Genomic DNA, 18,178 nt, shown 5'->3' with positions numbered 1-18,178 from the left:
GCCGAAGATAATCCTCTATTTATCGTTCCTTATCCACCCAAAATTTCTTCTTCCTCCTTTTTCTCTCTCTCTTCGATTTAGAGGAAACCTTCGAAAACTTCCGGAAAATTCGATTTAACGATCTTCTTCTCGTCGTTTCCTCCAAACCTGCTTTTTATCTCGAAACGGTATAATTTCTCTTCTCCTAAGAAAATTTGCACTCGAACGATTTTTCCGCGTCGTTCAACGTTTCCTCTTCCTCTATGAAACTTGCTGCGAAGGAAAGGCGTTGTTTTCGTAGACGGAGGATAAACAACTGTTACACGCCCGGTATCCCCGAGCAAAGTGTTTTATCTGTGGAATTAGTTGACCGGCTTCCGTGATAAAAATTGTCGGCAGAGGTTCCCAGGAAATCGCACATCCTTTCAGAGCAATTTTCTAATTGCACTTCTAATGAAAACCGACAAACGCGATTCTCTGAACGATCCTTCTTTCGGCTTCATTGCTTTCGATTATTGCGCGCCATCTTCAAAATCTTCGATGAATCGTAATGTATCTCGTTTCGTTATTTTTCGATCGACTCCATTCCAGAGATATCTTGAAATCGTTTGTTTGTAAGCACAACTTAACATTACCATAATCGAAGAACGGGAAATTGGAGTGCATTTTTATTTAATTAATCTCAAGTAATCTGCAAAACTATTAAAACGCGCGTTATTCCGATCAGATTTTTACCAAGATACAGATTTCACTTTACAGAATCTAATCAGAATGAAAATGATCGCATATGGTGACTATTATATACGGTCTCTCGAAAATTATTATTCTTCTTGGAATAACATTGATTCTGTCTCTTCGTTCAAAAGTTTTAAGGCCAGGCGCATGCTTGTTTCGAATCAATTTATGCACGCGTATATTCAGCTTGCTTTTGCTCTCACAGCCAATCCATAAGTTATAGATCGTGCTGAGCGATGTGACCTATTGGGGAGGGAAAAAAAAAAAAAAAAAAAAAAAAGAAAAAAACCTGCAACTAGAAAATTTGCATGGCCAGTCATCGAACGAACAAATAATATAATTTTTTTCTTTCCCTCTTTATTTTAATCTTATCGTGCAAGGATTGTTCAAACGATTGTGATTATATTTTTCTCGCGTCGATGCTTGCAAAATCTTTGCAGAATTGAATGAAAGAAACGAATTCTCGTGAAGTATTCTATTTCTCTCTCTCTCTATCTGGAACTAGATCTTCCTTCAAACACGTCTTTACGTGTCAAAAAGTCGAGACGACACCGAAAATAGAGGAGCAGAGCGGAACACAAGTCGGGCTTAGTTAGAAAGCGTGACTGTTACTCTATACCGTGTACACGTCTCTGTTCGAAGCCTTAGTGCTTTAGAAAACATTTAGAACCGGCTGATTACACCGTATTCAAGAGAAAATATTCCATTTTTACTAGAAACAGATCGAAATTCAATTCGAAACTTTGCGAGGTTTTCAAAATTCTTGGAGAAACACAGATCGAATGCTTGCTTCTTTTCTTCTCTTTTCTTCCAAGAATATATTACTACTTTTATCCGTAATTTTGTGAAATTTTGAAACAAAGATTATTTCCTTTCTTTTTTTTCCTCCGAGAGAAGTGATTATTTTCGACAAAAATTTGATTCGACTGAAAGTTTTTTTTAATAACAATAATCGAAATACGAACAAGTATTGAGTAAGAAACTTTTTTCGATTATCGAGATCTGAACGGGATTTTATGATTTACATTCGAAAATCAGGAGGAAGTTTGGGAGAACACGAGAAAAGAATGGACACTTGGGCGAAAGATTTCTGCAATTGAGCTTCGTTTAATGGTCAACGCCCTCGAGTAATTGACGTGTACGCAGCACTTGAACGAGTGTAATTACACGGATGTCACCTCCGACCAGTTCTCGCTTAATTGCCACCATGATTTTTCGTCTTATTTTATGTGAACATTTCATAAAAAAAAAAAAAAAACACCCACGCGATATTTTATGTCGAATGATAAATCCTCGAGAGGAGAGTTGTCGATAGAGTTGTTCAGTAGAATCTTCAGTAAAATAAATTTCAATCCTTCTTATATTTGAGATTTTAGTTTAAGAAACTTCATCTTCTCGAATTGAATGAACGAATGAAGAGAAAACGAAATCGATTGAGAAGAATTTCGATGATGATAGTTCTCATAGTTGTCTGTCGATAAAATTCTGTTATTATTATTCGAGCAGATTGTTCGTCTATCTAAGAAGCACTTTAAAACGAAGATAGGATAATGAATATTTTTCAAAATGGTCGATATCCGAGCCTCGAAACTTCACCTATCGTAAACTTTTGATATCGTGTTTTCAAACTTTATTGTTCGACAATAACACTCGTGAGTCAAGGCAATGGAAGTTTTTAAACTCACTTCTGCAAGTCGAATCGATCAAAGAATATTATATTTCTAATTGAGTCCGTCTACCAGTATAGAATCCTTTTTTTTTTTTTTTTGAATATTTTTTTTTTGAAAAACTTTTTTCTACAAACATTTCGAATTACAAGCTTCGACTTGTACACTTCCAATAATCTCCAAAGTCAAAAATAAAAAATCCAGAAACAATTGGATCATCGAACACTATCCTCCTCCTCCTCCTCCTCCTCCAATGCTGTTTGCACCTGTAAATCTGAAACAATGGGGGGATGCAAAGTCACGACACGGTGGAACTCGGTTATCGTTCCAATCTGATACGTGTCCTCGAGATCGATGCTTATCCGCCCTGGTGACGAGCTCTCGTCCGTGCTTTCCCATCGATACCCTCCGTTATAATGGTTGCTCTATACAAGCCACTGTACAGTACAGCCTTTGTCCTCGAGTGATAAACTAAGCCCATCCCTGTCGCGGGAGAGTTTCTTCCATCGTCATCTTTCGAACCTGTTCCAAACGATGACACACCAAACAGACACGTTTAAAAAAGCACGGTGTTTGGAAGTTTTAGTGGGTGGACACTCTTGGTGTCCAATCTCGTGCGAAAAATTTCAAGAATTCGTCATTTTTTTTTTTTTTTTTCCATTAGTTTCTTTCGATACGAAATTATTTTGTCATATTCTTTTTTCTCACAGCATTAGTTTCTTTTGAAGAAAGAAGTGAGAGTAGATCGCAGTGAAAGATCGTATGTTAAGGGTAATTTCCCGTAATTTCTCGAGATATGTCGAAATAACGCTTTTGTTGATTATTTTATCCAGATTTTTGGTTATTTTTTTTTAACACTTTTTTCTGGAACACTTAGAAATAATTAGATTAAACTCGTTGTTACGTGCAAATGTCTTCCTGATCAAGATATCGATGTTATCGACTATTTTCCTATTTTAATTTTAGAAGCGAAAGAAGCCAAAAAAAGCCCTCTATTTCTCTACGTACGCGTGACTTAAGGGGTTAATGATCCAATTACGTAATTTCTCCTAGAAACCTGGCCTATGTATAATTCAAAACGCCAAAGGATCATCTGGTATCGTGCATCTAGATCCTTTTTTTTTTTTCTTCCAATATATCTTCCTCAGATCTTACGTAAGCACATACGTAACCAGACGTGTATCTTTGCACTTACAAGTCTCGGTTCTTTCTTCTTCCACCAGTTGTTGTTTCGCGTCGCTGATTTACTGGTAACGGGAGAAGAAGCTATAAAGAAAACGTTGACCGACTATCCTCTTGTTAAACCGATTTATAAATTCAGAGAAATTTTCCCATACACTCTTTGTGCACGTATCGATAATATTTCAAAAAAAAAATAATAATAATAAAAATAATAAACGTATTTATAATTCTCAACAAGGTAGTATTTTTCAAAATATTTTTCATTTCAAACATTATTAAACATTATTAAACTTAACTCGTTTAAATTTATCGAATATCGCCCTAATTTGATTAATTCTATCGCAGTATATCGTCGAATGTACTTTGACGCAATTTCATTCGAATTTTTTTCCTACAATTTCTCCCTTATTTGTGAATCCGTATATAAGATTGATCGATCTTGACCTGAACGGAACTTAATCTTAAACCGTTCGGGATGGCTGCCAATCGCTGGAAAATCGCTAGACCAGCCCGTCTATCGCCAATTCTCTGATCGATTATCGTGATCGAATAAAGGAAAAAAAAAAAAAAAAAAAAAAAGATTCGAAATCTGGGTGAAGAGAGATAGGATCGTGTGTGATGGAAATTGCAGCCACCGCGAAAGTTTATCTCGCTGCAGTGTGGATAATAAATTCAGACGATGTATTGGACGAGACTTGAACAAGGAATAATTGATGAGCAAGATGATTCTTCGGTGATTTGCATTCGATCGACAACTTTGTTGGGGATTGAGTGTATTGAGATACAGTAGAGCGAGGAATCTTAACCACGAATTATAGAAATTTTGATATTGAAATATTATTATTGTTTGGAAAAATTAATGTTCGAGATGTATACATCGTGAAATAAATACTGAATTTTAGCTTGAAACTAACTTTTGATCCAAAAGAAAGAAGAAGAAGAAAGTAAGGAAAAATTTGTTCCAAGACGATTGGAGCGATAATTGATGGATAATTTGTACGAGTGAGTCATAGGACGGAGAAGTAAATTCGAAAGAATCCCCTTTAAGGGGATCCAATTCTGGAATAATTATCAATCGACGATTAACCTTCTCAACGAGTCCTTTCCTAACGAGGATAATAAGATATACGCGATTAAACGACGCGTGGGCAGGATACGTGTTTTTTTTTTCTTTTTTTTTTTTTGTTCCAAGCTCGGCTCGTGTCTGGCCCTCCTACTTGTGCCGTCGCTCGAATCGTCGAAACGATTTGCAAAATCGCGTCGTATTACGCGCATTAGAATTGTTAATTGTATTGATTTCAGGCTTGTTCGATATATGTTAATGAACGAGTGTTCTTCTAGAATTGCGGATGTTTCTGCTTCTATTCTGCTTCCCACCGCTTGACTACGTTGGATAGGCTACGTTTAAATGGATAGTAAAAATTTGTCGTTCCATGTTGCTTTATTTTTGAAATTTTTAAGAGTCTGTGCTTGTCTTTAGTCGAAGTTACGCGTGTTCTTGTCGCGAAACCAGACGAAATTTTATTTTAATTATTCAATAACGAGATAAATATTTATTTGAATAATATACTTGATTTAAAAATGACAATCGTTCATCTTTCTTAAATCAAAATAAACGTATCCTCGAGTCTTCCACGACGATCGTTTTCCTTCGAAAGATAGCGCACATGGACAACATCAAATCCATCCACATGGATCGAGGTGTAACGAAGAATTTTCGCCATCGTGTTCCACGCTACGTGTGTTTCGCGTGTAAAACGAGTCGAGCTATACACGCGTCTTCCACGTGGATCGAAAAATATCGCGTTACGAAGAGACGAGACGTTCTTTCCGGATCCCTTGGTATGGGGTTACTCACCCCCCATTGTCCCGTGGACACGAAAGGGTGGACACGCATTCGTGCTCCCTCCCTCCCCCCCCGCGCGGCGGCGGCTTCCCTCTCGTGAACTCGTATATACTCTCTATGGATATCGTTCCTCGGGGCTTCCTAGGAGAAAAGACGGATTTTGCGAGCGTGTAACGCGTTGGAAGCCCTGGGTGTACCCGACTCTGTCTGGACCTTATCGATTTTTCTTACTTTCGTGTCGCCGTTTCCGTTTTTTTTTTTTTTTTCTTTTTTTAGAGTCCTAGTTCTTTTGGATTTCTATCAATTTTCGAATTGTTCCCCTAGGGATTTAGATTTCGGGGATTCCCTAGATTCTCCTAGATCACTGGTTTTCTTATATTCCCTAGATTCTCCTAATTGCCAAAGTATTTCTAGCTAGTTTCTTTCTTCCCTTGCTTTCTTTAATTTCCCTAGATTTTCAAGTTTTCGACTCTCTGTAATTTTCTCGGGGTTTTTTTTTTTTAGATTCTTCTCATCCTTTTCGCTATATCACGAAGCAATAACATTTAACGATATTCCATTTATTCGAGAATCATGTGATTGGAACGAGCACACATGGATTCGGGAAACTTAACGTCAGTCTGATGATAAAAACTCGTGCGCGTTATCGGGATAATTTACGAGCGCGGCTAATGATCAGGGTGGATGGATCGGGCGACGATTCGGCGGCAATAACCGAAAATAAAAATTATCGCGCGTGGCGAGAATTCCAGTTTTGCTCGCAAAACTCGATAACGAAGTAAATTTTCAATTCCACGGATTGTGTGTAATCTCGCGATAAATGGTGTTGACGAGAAAATCGGAAAGTTTTTGCGGTCAAAACGGGGCGTCACCCGTGTTTCACAAACGCTTTCGCAAAAGTCAAACATTAGTTTAGCGATTCTCTCCGTACCCGTTATCAGAATAATTTACGACCTTTGCAGACAGACGATCATTTAGGAATGTTCGACCGATGATTCATGATATTCACGCGACAAATACAATTTATTGCCAGCTAATATTGACACCGAGTCGCTCACATTTTTTTGAAACGAAACATTGTGAAAAATTATACAGACAGCAATCATTTTTTTTAATTAATATCTCCTTCTAACAATTTATCCAAAAGAATCCCAGGATGAGCTTGAAAAATCAAAATCGACTCTCTCCACGTTTACACACGTTCAACTTCAACCGAGGAAACGAAGGAACGAAACACCTCCTACACCGATCGTATTATTTATAACGACGCGGAGCATTGACTCCTACCCGTGATAAGTCTGTGGAAGCCGATCGATCGCGGTCTACCTTCGCCGCCCGATAATCATCGCCGCTATCTCTTTCCGTCCCCGCTCGATAACTCATACTTTGTTCCTCGATCGTTTCCTGTGCATTATTCAGGGCCACGAACTTATTCGAGCCAACACCTGAATAGCGCCGCGGAGAAACGCGATACCCACGGTTCCCTTGTCTCGAGGATAAATTCGTCCAACGGCATCGTGAATCGATTGACGGACGTTGAAAAATTAGATCGCAAGCTTTTCGAATCGAAAGTAATTTTTCTTGATCGTGAGCGTTGTTTCGTCGTTGCATTGAAATAAATTTTGATAACCGCTGATTATCCGCTTAAGTTAAAGCGGACAGAGCGAAGAAGGGGGCCAACTACTACGTCTGTGAATCGTTCGGAGAGGAGGAACCGAATAAGTCGATCGATTACAGCGATTGAATCGGCCGGGCGGAGGCGTAATTGGCCAATTAGTTAATTTCGCGTAAACTTCGTCTATTACTTAGTCCACGATCCATTGCACAAAGTTGCACCGAACATTTTCCTTTCGCGATCCGGTTTCCTTATACGGGTCTCGTTCGCGCCTTCTCGCTTCTTTCAATGGCGCAATTATCTCCTCGTGGATTGTATATATTTCTTTTTCGCGTATTTCGTTGATTTAATCAAGATGAAAAAAAATATGTATAAAAGTTGGAAGGACAACATTTTTTTAAGAAAATTATTTTACGGATCTTTGTGTTTGGTAAGAAAGAATCGGGGTATTCAAATAATAATAACAAGCAAGTTTTACGATCCTTTTAAAAACTAATAAAAATTAGAACGGTGAAATAATAATTGGAAAGTTATTTTTTTTATTCTTTTTATTATAAAAATATAAAAATTCGAAAAGAAAATATTTTCGTTTTTCTTTAAAAGTATACTTTCAAAAAAAGTTACTGTTTGATAAATTTTATCATTCATACACGAATAAATCTTCAATTCCTGATCAAGAATTCCGCGTTAAAAAGAGAATCGATCTACGTCTCGATCTAATCGATGGGATCATTTTTCAAAACGGAATCGTTTCTCTGCGGTCGATGAGTAATTCGAACGATCCACTTAGACTTGCCGCATTTGCATGCGAATCCTGGCTGTATATGGTATGCTTGCCGTGTCTCGTCGATGTCGCAAACTTCTTCTTCTGTCAATTGTGACGACGTTGACGATGTTATTTCTATCCCGACAGCGATTCAGACTAATAACGTCTACCTTTTTCGATTTTCTTCTCTTGCAATGAAACTTCTCCTTCGATACAATTGTTTTATACGTGCTTGGATATCGTACAAAGCTTTCGAATATTCGAAGTAATACGAATTTCTTTCGACAAAAGGATGAAAAAAAGAAAAAGAGTTTCTTCTTTATCTTGTTGCATTGAGTACAAACGGTGTCACCATTTTTACTATTATTTCACTATTATCTTATTTATAGTTTATCATATTTATTATATTGGAAACTTTCGATGCCACGAATCGAATGTAAATATATAAAAAGAAAAAAGGTAATGGAAATTAATTATAAAAATTTATAATCGAACCAGTCTTTTCGAAGCGAATTTCTTCCACGATATCTCCGCAACACTCGAGAAAATTTACAACCCTAATAAACCTTGCCGTATCGTATAAAAGAGAATTAAGCAACAAGTATTCACAACGAGATTCTCGATACTCGACATTCTTATCTAAATTCTAAACCGCTCCATACGACGGTTGCTCGATACTAACTCGACCACTTAAACCAAATATAGTTGCACGATCTAATTCAGTTGCCCCCGTGGCTGGCCGCTCTCCATCCATCCACCATGGCTCGTTCTATTATATTCAAGCGACATATATTTATCTCGTATATATTTTTACGTTGCATCGATTAACTGTTCAGAGCTAAGCGTGTTATGATTCGTAGGGCGAATCGATCAAAATATTCTCAGCCTAATCCTTGGTAAGAGTAGAACAATCGAGATGGAATATCGGGAGGAGCAATCGGATTTTTTCGTAGATCTCGCGAATTAAGTTCAATCTAATCGAAATGGAAAAATCTTCTTCTTCTTCCCTTTTTTTTGGCTCGTGATTCGTGTTAATTTAAATCGTTGTAAGAGATCTGAATCTCGATAATAATCATCGTTGCTCGTCTACTCCATTTCGGACTGTTGTTACGACATTTTCCTTTAATACGTTTAATTTTAATTAATCTTTCCTTATTATCTGGAATTTTTGATAATAAATTGATATTAAAAAGAATGGCAGTCGACGTGTTGAACGTTTCTTCTGCAAGGAAAAAAATCATATTAAATAGGGTGTTCTGACGCAATTATCGTTTTAAATATAAGGACGTTAATAGGATAGATTGAAGTTATTTTCAAATCGATCGTTCTCAAGGAAAGTGAAATTGAAAGATTCGGAAACTTCGTCGTCAGACCTATCATCCTTATTTGAATTTTGTCTCGTGTCGATGATATTATTGCCGTGCGACAACGTGCTCGACGATTCACACGTGCCGGTTTCACGCATAATTTATGATCGTGACTCGCGTTCATTACGCAACGAGTGTACGGTTGGAACAATCGGATCCGCTCGTGAAAGTTGGCTTCGTACTTGGGAACAGGGTGATTAAGCCATTATCAGCCGTGTGACGCGACTCCAAGAAAGGAAACGACGATTATCCCGAGAGGAACTCGATGTTTTTTTCTTGCAAGAATCGCTTGGATGTTAAGGTCTTTGATACGGATCACAGGTTATTTAGATTTCCTTTCTTCTTCTTCTTCTTCTTCTTTTATTTTCCGGACGGAATGGATTACGTGGTGAACAAAAATAGTTTTCCAGTTTAAATTGCGTCCGATGTGAAATTTTATCGGTGAGATGGAAGCATAATTGATTCTGTAATTTGGAAAAAAAATATGGGTTGAAAGTAGTTTTACGGTAGAATTGCTTGATCGGTTTCATTTGTCATTTCGTTTAAGTTTCCCTCCTATTTATTCCGTTTTCTCTATACGTGTATTTACATAATAGGTTCGAGATGAATTGTCGTTTAGATGGAGGAGAGGAGGATAGGCATTGTATTTAAATGACTCGATGATTTAGAAACAGAAAAGAACGTATTATCGAAGTTAGGAAGAATTGTTTGGACCGAGTCTTAGATCAAATCATCGCCAATCATCATTAGTCGGGACAGGAAAGTGCAATTATCTTGAGATTAATGTTTCTTGAAATTCCGAGGAGAAGAAAGGTGAAGAATACAAAGTAGAATCATAAGTCGTATTGCCAATTCAACTTAACGTATCTTTTTTCTTTCAACTATTTTTTCCAATATACTCCTCTTCCTTTGTTATATAAAAATATAAATTTCCACAAATATCCAAATAGCTCTAATAATAAACAACAAAAGATAATTTGCAAAGAAAAGAGTCATCCTCTTTTGTCAATCCTCTTCCTCCTCTTCCTTTGAATTGTATCATTGAATTCAAGAAAGATTCCCAGGCCCTTTACAAACGAAATGCTCAATTAGATTCTACGTTCTTTTTTATTTGTACGCGACATGCATAAAAAAAAAAAAAAAGTAATTGATCGTCGCTTATTCTTCTCTGATTCCAACGGTACAACGAAACCTCCGAGAAGGTGGATCTTTTTTCTTCTTTTTCGCGGAATATGAAAGATAATTTATTCGACGTGGCGTTTCAAGGTGTCGAAGAAACACAAGCCCACTCGTAATTTCCACCTCCGACGCAAGCTTCCTTCCCCCCATATCCCCCTTGTCTACACGCCAACGCACGCGTTGCCGCTATTATACAGGAATCGAATCGAAAGCTGTCCGGTTGGAGTGGCGCTGCGTGTTCGAGCGATCACACTCGATGCAACTTCCTGAATCGTGGTTCAAAAACCACGACCTCCTCCTAATTGAAACGAATCGAAGGGAACGTGGGCAACCCGGATCGCGTACTGCTAGAGGTGATCTATGATCTATCCACGGTTGAAAGATGGACCACAGGAGAAGGATTGATCGAGATTAAATTATCCTTCGAGATTTTACTTGAATCGGATCGATAGAAAGAAGGAAAGAGGAGGGGGAGAAAAAGAATCGCTTTTGAAGCATTCCATGTTCCAATTTTTTAATCAAAAGCGCATCTCAAATTAGAGATGGTTAAGTAAGAAAATCGAGAAATCTTTTTGCAAATTTTTTTCTTCAATTAATCGATACAATTCTTCCATACAATTTCTGAAACTATTTATTCGAGCTCGAATTTTTTCCTTGGTTTAATTTGTAATCAATAATATGCCCAATCGAGCTTTCAGTTCAGATGTTAAATGGGAATAATTTTTTTTTTAAAAATCGCTCCGTTTGTAAAAGAACAAAATTATCATCGATGTAATAACAAGTAATATAATTTGTTGGTAAAGTGTCAGTCTCCATTTTCAGCGATATTATTCTGGCGATATAATAATTTTGTAAAAGCCAAGCGTGAAAAGAAGTTTCACCAAGTTGTAAATATTTAGCGGGACGTGAAATCGAGGAAGTATCGACGGCGTGTAACGCTTGATGTGTAATTAAACGTCGAAACAATGACCATTGTCCGAAACGCGATAAAGATTGGCCACAATGCCGCTCCTTGTTGCTATCGATATTCCAGGACCTCACACGAAGTTGTTCGCCAGCAGCGAAGACGAGTGCTCGAGCGTGACTCCTTGTTGCTGCACCCACAAAAACCGTCCCTCCCCCGTTTTATAACTTCCGTGTTCCAGCGCTTTTCGCAACAAGTTTCCCCTTCTTCTTCCTCTGAATCTCCCTGATTTTTGCGCCTCGATGAAACGAATACTTTAACCCTTCCCTCTCGTATTTATATTTATACTTAAGAAGATTACCGATCTAATGTAAATATAATACGAAAAGTGCAAAGAGTTCAAAATATAAACGATAAATTACAATTATTACGAAGTCTTTAAGAAATCGAATAAATATCCTATAGATATCTATAATATGTGTTAATTTGAACACGAAGAAGCCTTCCTCCTTACCTAAATATATTCTGAAATAAACTCTCAGCGATGGGAAATCTGTTACTATCAAGAAGCCAGAACAAGCCTCTCGGTGATAAGGGATGGATGTTACGAATAATGGACGAGATCGAAGCTCGATGTTGTAAAAGAACGGTGCAACGATCGACGATAATATCCTGCCTCGAAATGGAAGATCATGGTACGCCAGGCATTTTTCCCCGCATAATTTCGATCGTGATACAGGATAAAATACGTTCTCACGAGGATAACGCCGTGGTTCTCAAGATCGACCTAGAAACCCGATCCTTCTTTATTCCTCGATGGATTTGGTATTCCTTTCTTCTTTTCTTTAAGAACGTCGCGTGATCGATCGAACGCTTCTTTTTACTCGGCGATTCGTCCGCGACATAGGCGGATATACCGTGACAAGAGGACGTCGAATGTCGAGGGTGACGTCGCGGAAGATGGCACCGATTATCCATCCTCCTTTTTCTTCGTTATTGCCTCGAATAAATTCCGTGCCAGTCACCCACCGCTTGGAATTGGATTATATATAAAAGAACATCGGACGAGTTCTCGAATCCTTCGAGTTTGCGTAATTATCGATCGAGATAGGCAAGGAACGAGATTTTGGAAATATTCTTCTTTCGCCAACTTTTCTACTATTTCTTTTTACTATTTCGCTTTCTATTCTGCTTTAAAGCATCAAACCGATTAATCTCGTTCGGGGTCGCAATACTTTGATAAGAATATTTGTAGGGCAAAGCGTTCCCTCACCCACGTCGCAGCCTGATTCACGTCGAATATTGCGAGCTTTAATTCCGCTCATCCGACTTTACGACTCGCGGAGTAGATGATGGCCCTTGCGTCCCATTTTCTAGATTCCTCCGATTACGTCGTACGTGAGACGTTTAGATGGACGATTTAACGACCATCAGAATTCGTTCTGTCCCATTTTGTCCCACGATCGATCGTGCAATTTTCGAAACGACGGGATGAAACGAAAACGAGTCAAATATTGGATTGATGGGAGAGTGAATGTCAATTTTCTTCTTTTTTTTTCTCTCTCTCTCTCTCGATACAAAAGTAAATCAATTTGTTGGAAAATTATTTTTCTCGTACAGAAGAATGGAGTTATAGCTCGTATTTAATCCTTTGCACCGCGAGGGGTGATCATTATTTTACTTTTCTCGAGGCGTGAAAAGAAAAATTACGTGGAGTTGAAATTTCTAGCATACACTCCAGTTTTACTCCAGTTAAGAAAATTATCAGCGGGAGATCGTTGCCCGATGATTTATTATTCCGGATCTCTGGATGAAAAAATCTAGCAACCTGATTATGCTACTACGTTGCATTAAAAAAAAAAAAAAAAAAAAAAAAAAAAACTTTTAAAGAGAACGGAGATCGTATTTCCTCTTTAATGACGTTCACCAACAAGCATTAGCATAGTTTGCTCCGCGAGCATGTCGAGTCATTGTAACAGATGATTATTATTTTCGAAAGCGTCCTGATCCACTTTTCACGCGGTTTCTTCAGGAATTTCTGTGTCCATCACTCGGCTTAATGCGTCGAGAAGAGATTTCACGGTGGAATTGGACGAACCTCTTAGAAATTGAACGACTTCTTCCAAGAGAAGAAAGAAAGAAACAAGTCTATTCGTGTCTTCAATAATATTCTCAATAATATTCTCTTCAGTATTACAGATTTTTAAAAGCGAATCGAACGAATGTCGACGACGAAAAATTTGAAGGGATATCTTTGAAAACGGTATCGAAAGAAAGAAAAAAGGGGAAAAAAAAACGTGAGATTCAGAATTTTCTAAAATGTTGGTCAATCACTTGAGAAAACCACTTATCCTCAATATCCCGTTTCGTGAATTGCGGTGAAACTTCCCGTCGCAGGTTACTCGCAGCGACGACAAATCATCCATTTTTATTATTATTAAGTATCAGTATTTATCGATACTGTACAGAGATAAAAAGTTGCGCCTCTGATGGGAGTCTATACGAGAGGCAACGTGTGCGAAGGGTTCAGCAACCGTTGGGGTCAGCGGCAACCCACACGGTGTAAAATCCTCTCAGCGGGGGGAGCTAACGTGTTAACCGGAAGCGCTCCAAGAGATTCAACATCTTTCCTTCGCGAGAAACTCTCTGGAAAAGAAAAAAAAAAAAAAAAATTTCAAATGAAATTTTCGAATCTTTATAGCACGCGTAATCATCGACACATTACACTGAATTTCTTCATTCGTTTATTAATAATTTGATTCTGATAAATATAACATACGACACGAATATTTATATTTTAATTCCATTTTCTGGATGTGATTATATTCTCGTTGTATTGGATTGAAAGTAGTAATAGCGTCGAGACAAACGTCCCTTTATATCAATGGCATGTTAATAAATGCTTCAATTCAACATGTCAATCCTTAAATTGGATTCGAGCAACGCGAAGTAAACAATTGAACAGGATATTTAAACTACTAGACCATACTAGATGATTTATCAGAATAAAAAGCGTTTGGATCAATTTATATACATTGAAAATAATCTTTCATAATCTTCTTCTACGAATTCTCTTCTATTTCGTTTCTCTTCGATCCGAAACTCTTCTGAATCCGAAATTTGTACCAAATATTTTTGAAATTCGCCGAATATTTAAAAATATTCCTCTCCGAGGCAAACAATTTTCTCCGCCTATCGATAATCTCATTAGACTACCATCCGTGTTTGCGGATGATCGAGATCCATCCAAGAAACCTCGTTCTTTGACGCTAAACCTACCACGGCGCGGTCAAACGATCGTTTTTGAAATTTCGTTTAGAATTTCTTGTATGCAAAGTTATACCGTATCGCCATATGACTTATTAACTTTTTCTATAACGTAGATACAACCCATTTTTCGATATTCACAACTTTCTCTATTGTTTACTTTACGAATTACAATTAACTCTCTTTCTATATTAAGATACAAATGTTTTTTTGCAGCGGTCATAGGATATGCATGAAATGTCGGTAGGTTTAGCGTTAATCTCGTCTGGTTAAACGCACAGGTGGAGATTAAACGTCATTAAACGATTTGCAGAAGCAACAGCCCCTTCGTTGAAGCATGGGACGTTTATAACACCGTTCTCGATCATCGAGAATATGAAAATGCATTCGCGTAAAACAGGTTGTGACCGTTGGCTTACAAGGTTTCTTGGGATGGATATCGGCGGCGAAAAGATGAGGAGGAGGCGTACGTGTACGTCCAACGTATTTCCCGCCGCGCCCATCCTGTGTCCCCTCCAGAGGATTCCTTTCCTTCCTACGGCCGATTGATTATCCTCGTTATTTGCTCTCCCGTCTCTCCACGGTTTCGTCGTGGGCTCTCTTTCTCTCTCTCAAGAGAGCGGACCAAAGACCGGACGCGACATCACCGAAGGGGATCATCGATCGTGCAGCACGTCCCTCGGCACGTGGATTTGCCTTCTTTTTTTTTTACCCTTTCCTTTCCCTCCTCGATACGATCCAGGAAGAAATGGAAAGGGGACGATAAATCCTGTTCTCTATTGCTTCTTATTCGGGGTTTGTGTTAGAGGGAATACCGGTTTCCGTGTGGGTTAATTTAACAACCGTTCGAGACTTCATTATGAGATTAATTACCGCTTATGCACTTGTTCAGTTCAGATGGAATATTTACTGTCGATCTGTGAAGAAAAGTGATATACGTTGATGTTAGACGAGTGTGAATATCGATCAGATTAATCTTATGGACGGTATTTACAATCTTCGTACAAAAATACTTGATTATATACGGTCAAATCAAAAATTAATTCTCCTCCGTAGATTATATATATAATCGAATTATGGAAAAATTGAAACGAGTTACTGTTAAACACAGTAAATAAGAAATAATATCCGAATCTTTGTTTATCGATCGAATAATGAAACGACGGTTCCGCGAGTTCCTAGCGTTAAACTGGCCATAGCCATATGTTGTATGATAAAGCGAAGAGAGAGGAACGCATTTCCATCAAACAGCGTCGCTCGTTCAATTATTCGAGACAGTGTAACGAGGAAGCGTTGATTTATCGCCGGGTCGATGAAACACTCGCTATGATACGGCCGTTTGACGAAGGTAGCAACGCGAGAGAGAGGCTTTTGGTGTTGCCACCCTTAATCAGAGTGGAACACGATTATAATCGATCGATCCTCCACGTTTAACGAGTTTTTGCGCATCGATCGATAGAACGAATGCGTGGAATACGGGAGGAACGTTAATTGAACGTAATTAGAAAATCTATTACACGGCAGAGGAAGGAGAGGAGGGATCGTAAACAGGTGGAGGATGACTTAGGAGCGGCTTCCTCGAATTTATAAATTATATTACAGTCGAGGCTCGAGTCGAGGATAAGATTATAGGAGAACGAGGAATTGGAAGATTTAATTATAGATGAATTATTATTGGATATTGCCGCTTTATATTCCACTTGTTGGATCAATTAGTTCGCTTGGGTATACTATACTCATGGTTATATATTCAGGGAGAGAGTCGAGGAATCGTGTTGTTGGATAATAGGATATTGCAACAGTCTCTGTTTTAAGAAGACTCTACTACAAGTGAAACTAAACTGTAACTATACCGAGTTTCCGTTTTCAATCATTTTCAATATAATAAATTTTAAATTCCCGTGAGAATAATTCATCTATCGCAATTTTCATTTGCAAACAATACAATAATAGTTTGCAATAAAAATCATCGTGTTGTCATGTCGATCAACGGGGGGAGGATATTCTTCGATCCTATCTGAATCGTTCTGAGATTCATCGTGTTCCAATTCTTTATTTCTTTGCTCGAACTCTCACGTTCGAAAGCGATTAGACGAGTCCGTCTCTATTCAAAAAAAAAAAAAAAAAAAAAATCGTCACGCACGAACGATTCCCTCGCTAATTGAACCGTTCTGCTAATGAAGGCCTGCTTTTAAAACTATCGCTCCCCCATCGTTCGTTGAAAAGAGAGAATGTGGATCCCAATACTTTTAATTGCTCCTGTCCTGACGAAGTCTGGCCCCTTCCCCCTTCGTCCGTTATATTCTTTCCCCTCTCCTTTCATCACCGCTCTTCGTCCCTTTCCCGCTTTGTCCTCCGCTCGGCCACGGAGCGAGCACGCGACAAAGCGCGTGCCATGCATCAAGCCGAGAGACGTGCGCGAGACCCTCGTTACGTAGAAATCAGCGCAGATTTATCGAGCAAATTGGATCGAGTCCTTCCGTCGTGGGGGCCGAGCCGTCGTGTTCTGTTCCCCGTGTTGGCGGCCGCCAACGCCGATCGGGAACAATGGTTCTCAACCCTCTTCTTTTCGCATCGAAAGTGGCTGACTCGACGCGGCTGTGACTAAGGAGTGTCCCACGAGTGTATTACACACGATGCAGTTTCGCGTGCACTTAAGGGGAGGGGAGAGAGGAGGGTTGAGATTGCCCTTTGTCGTCGAAGAATTTGACGTCTTCACCCAGATCCCTCTGTATGGAGACCGAGATTAAAATTGTAGGTTTTAAGGCCGCTCTTTTTTTTTTTTTTTTCAAGTTTCTTTCCGATTGCCTCGGAAAGTTTCAAAAAAAGTAGTAATAATATTATTCTCTAATATAATATTCAACGGAGCGAATATGAAAGGAATATTGGCCGTTCAGAAAAGTGCAAACTACCTCTCCAATAATAATAAATCTCAAGGATCCAATAAAAAAAAAGAAAAAAATTATCGATTCACGAAACTACATTAATAAATCTCTAACGATGCTGCCTCCATTGTTCCATTGTTTCAGGGTGTTGAAACCCCCTGGTGGCGGAAGCAGCGACATTTTCGGCGCGGCGCCCGAAGAGACTAGCCCCCGCCGCGTGAAGAACCACAACCAATCGCAGTTGGGCTCCGCTTTGTTCGGCGATACACCGAACAACAGCAACAGCAACGAAACGCCGCGCAACAAGCCCGGTAATGATTCATACAATCGCCTGTTTGGCCCTCCCGATGCCCCACCCACCACCCCAAACGCGAAAAATCACATGCGCAGCAATATCTCCCTCAGCGGGGAGTCGATGTCCTCGTCGGTGTCATCAGGCGCCGCAACGTCGCCCGCGAAGAGCACCGGAAGCTCGGACTCGATCGCGGGCGTTCTCAACGGATACGCGGCCAGCAATGGCAACAATATGATCAACGATGTCACAGGTAAGGGTGTAAATTCTCCTTCCTTTCCACGCATCCGACAACCGCAACATTCCTCCCCTCCCCCGTCTATGTATCACGAAAAAAAAAAAAAAGGATATACCTACTGTCTATCTGGTCAGGTGAACTGGTGTACGGTGCGAGCGCGAGGGAACGCGGCTACGAGTTACACTGCTAGAGCGTTCGCTATTTACACAGTGGCGATTTTCGATCTTCGCTCGGTAAAATTGGTCATTTGTCCAAA

General features: G+C 39.1%; 1 protein-coding gene across 12 annotated transcripts in view; it reads left to right on the top strand.

Annotated features, from left to right (window-relative positions):
- Nucleotides 1-18,178, top strand: part of Jupiter (microtubule-associated protein Jupiter) — a 71,940-nt gene that overhangs the window by 45,910 nt on the left and 7,852 nt on the right. For all 12 annotated transcript variants that reach the window (XM_086903346.1, XM_086903351.1, XM_086903343.1 and 9 more), the window contains one exon: nt 17,537-17,937. In XM_086903346.1, the coding sequence (XP_086759472.1) occupies nt 17,537-17,937 (401 nt within the window). The remainder of the gene's footprint in view (nt 1-17,536; nt 17,938-18,178) is intronic.

The sequence above is a fragment of the Apis florea genome, unplaced genomic scaffold, assembly GCF_048593485.1.
Source record: "Apis florea isolate Af1SG1 unplaced genomic scaffold, ASM4859348v1 contig_2291_pilon, whole genome shotgun sequence".
NCBI lineage: Eukaryota > Metazoa > Arthropoda > Insecta > Hymenoptera > Apidae > Apis > Apis florea.
Note: the sequence above shows the minus strand (reverse complement) of the source record. Positions and strands in the feature narration are given on the sequence as shown.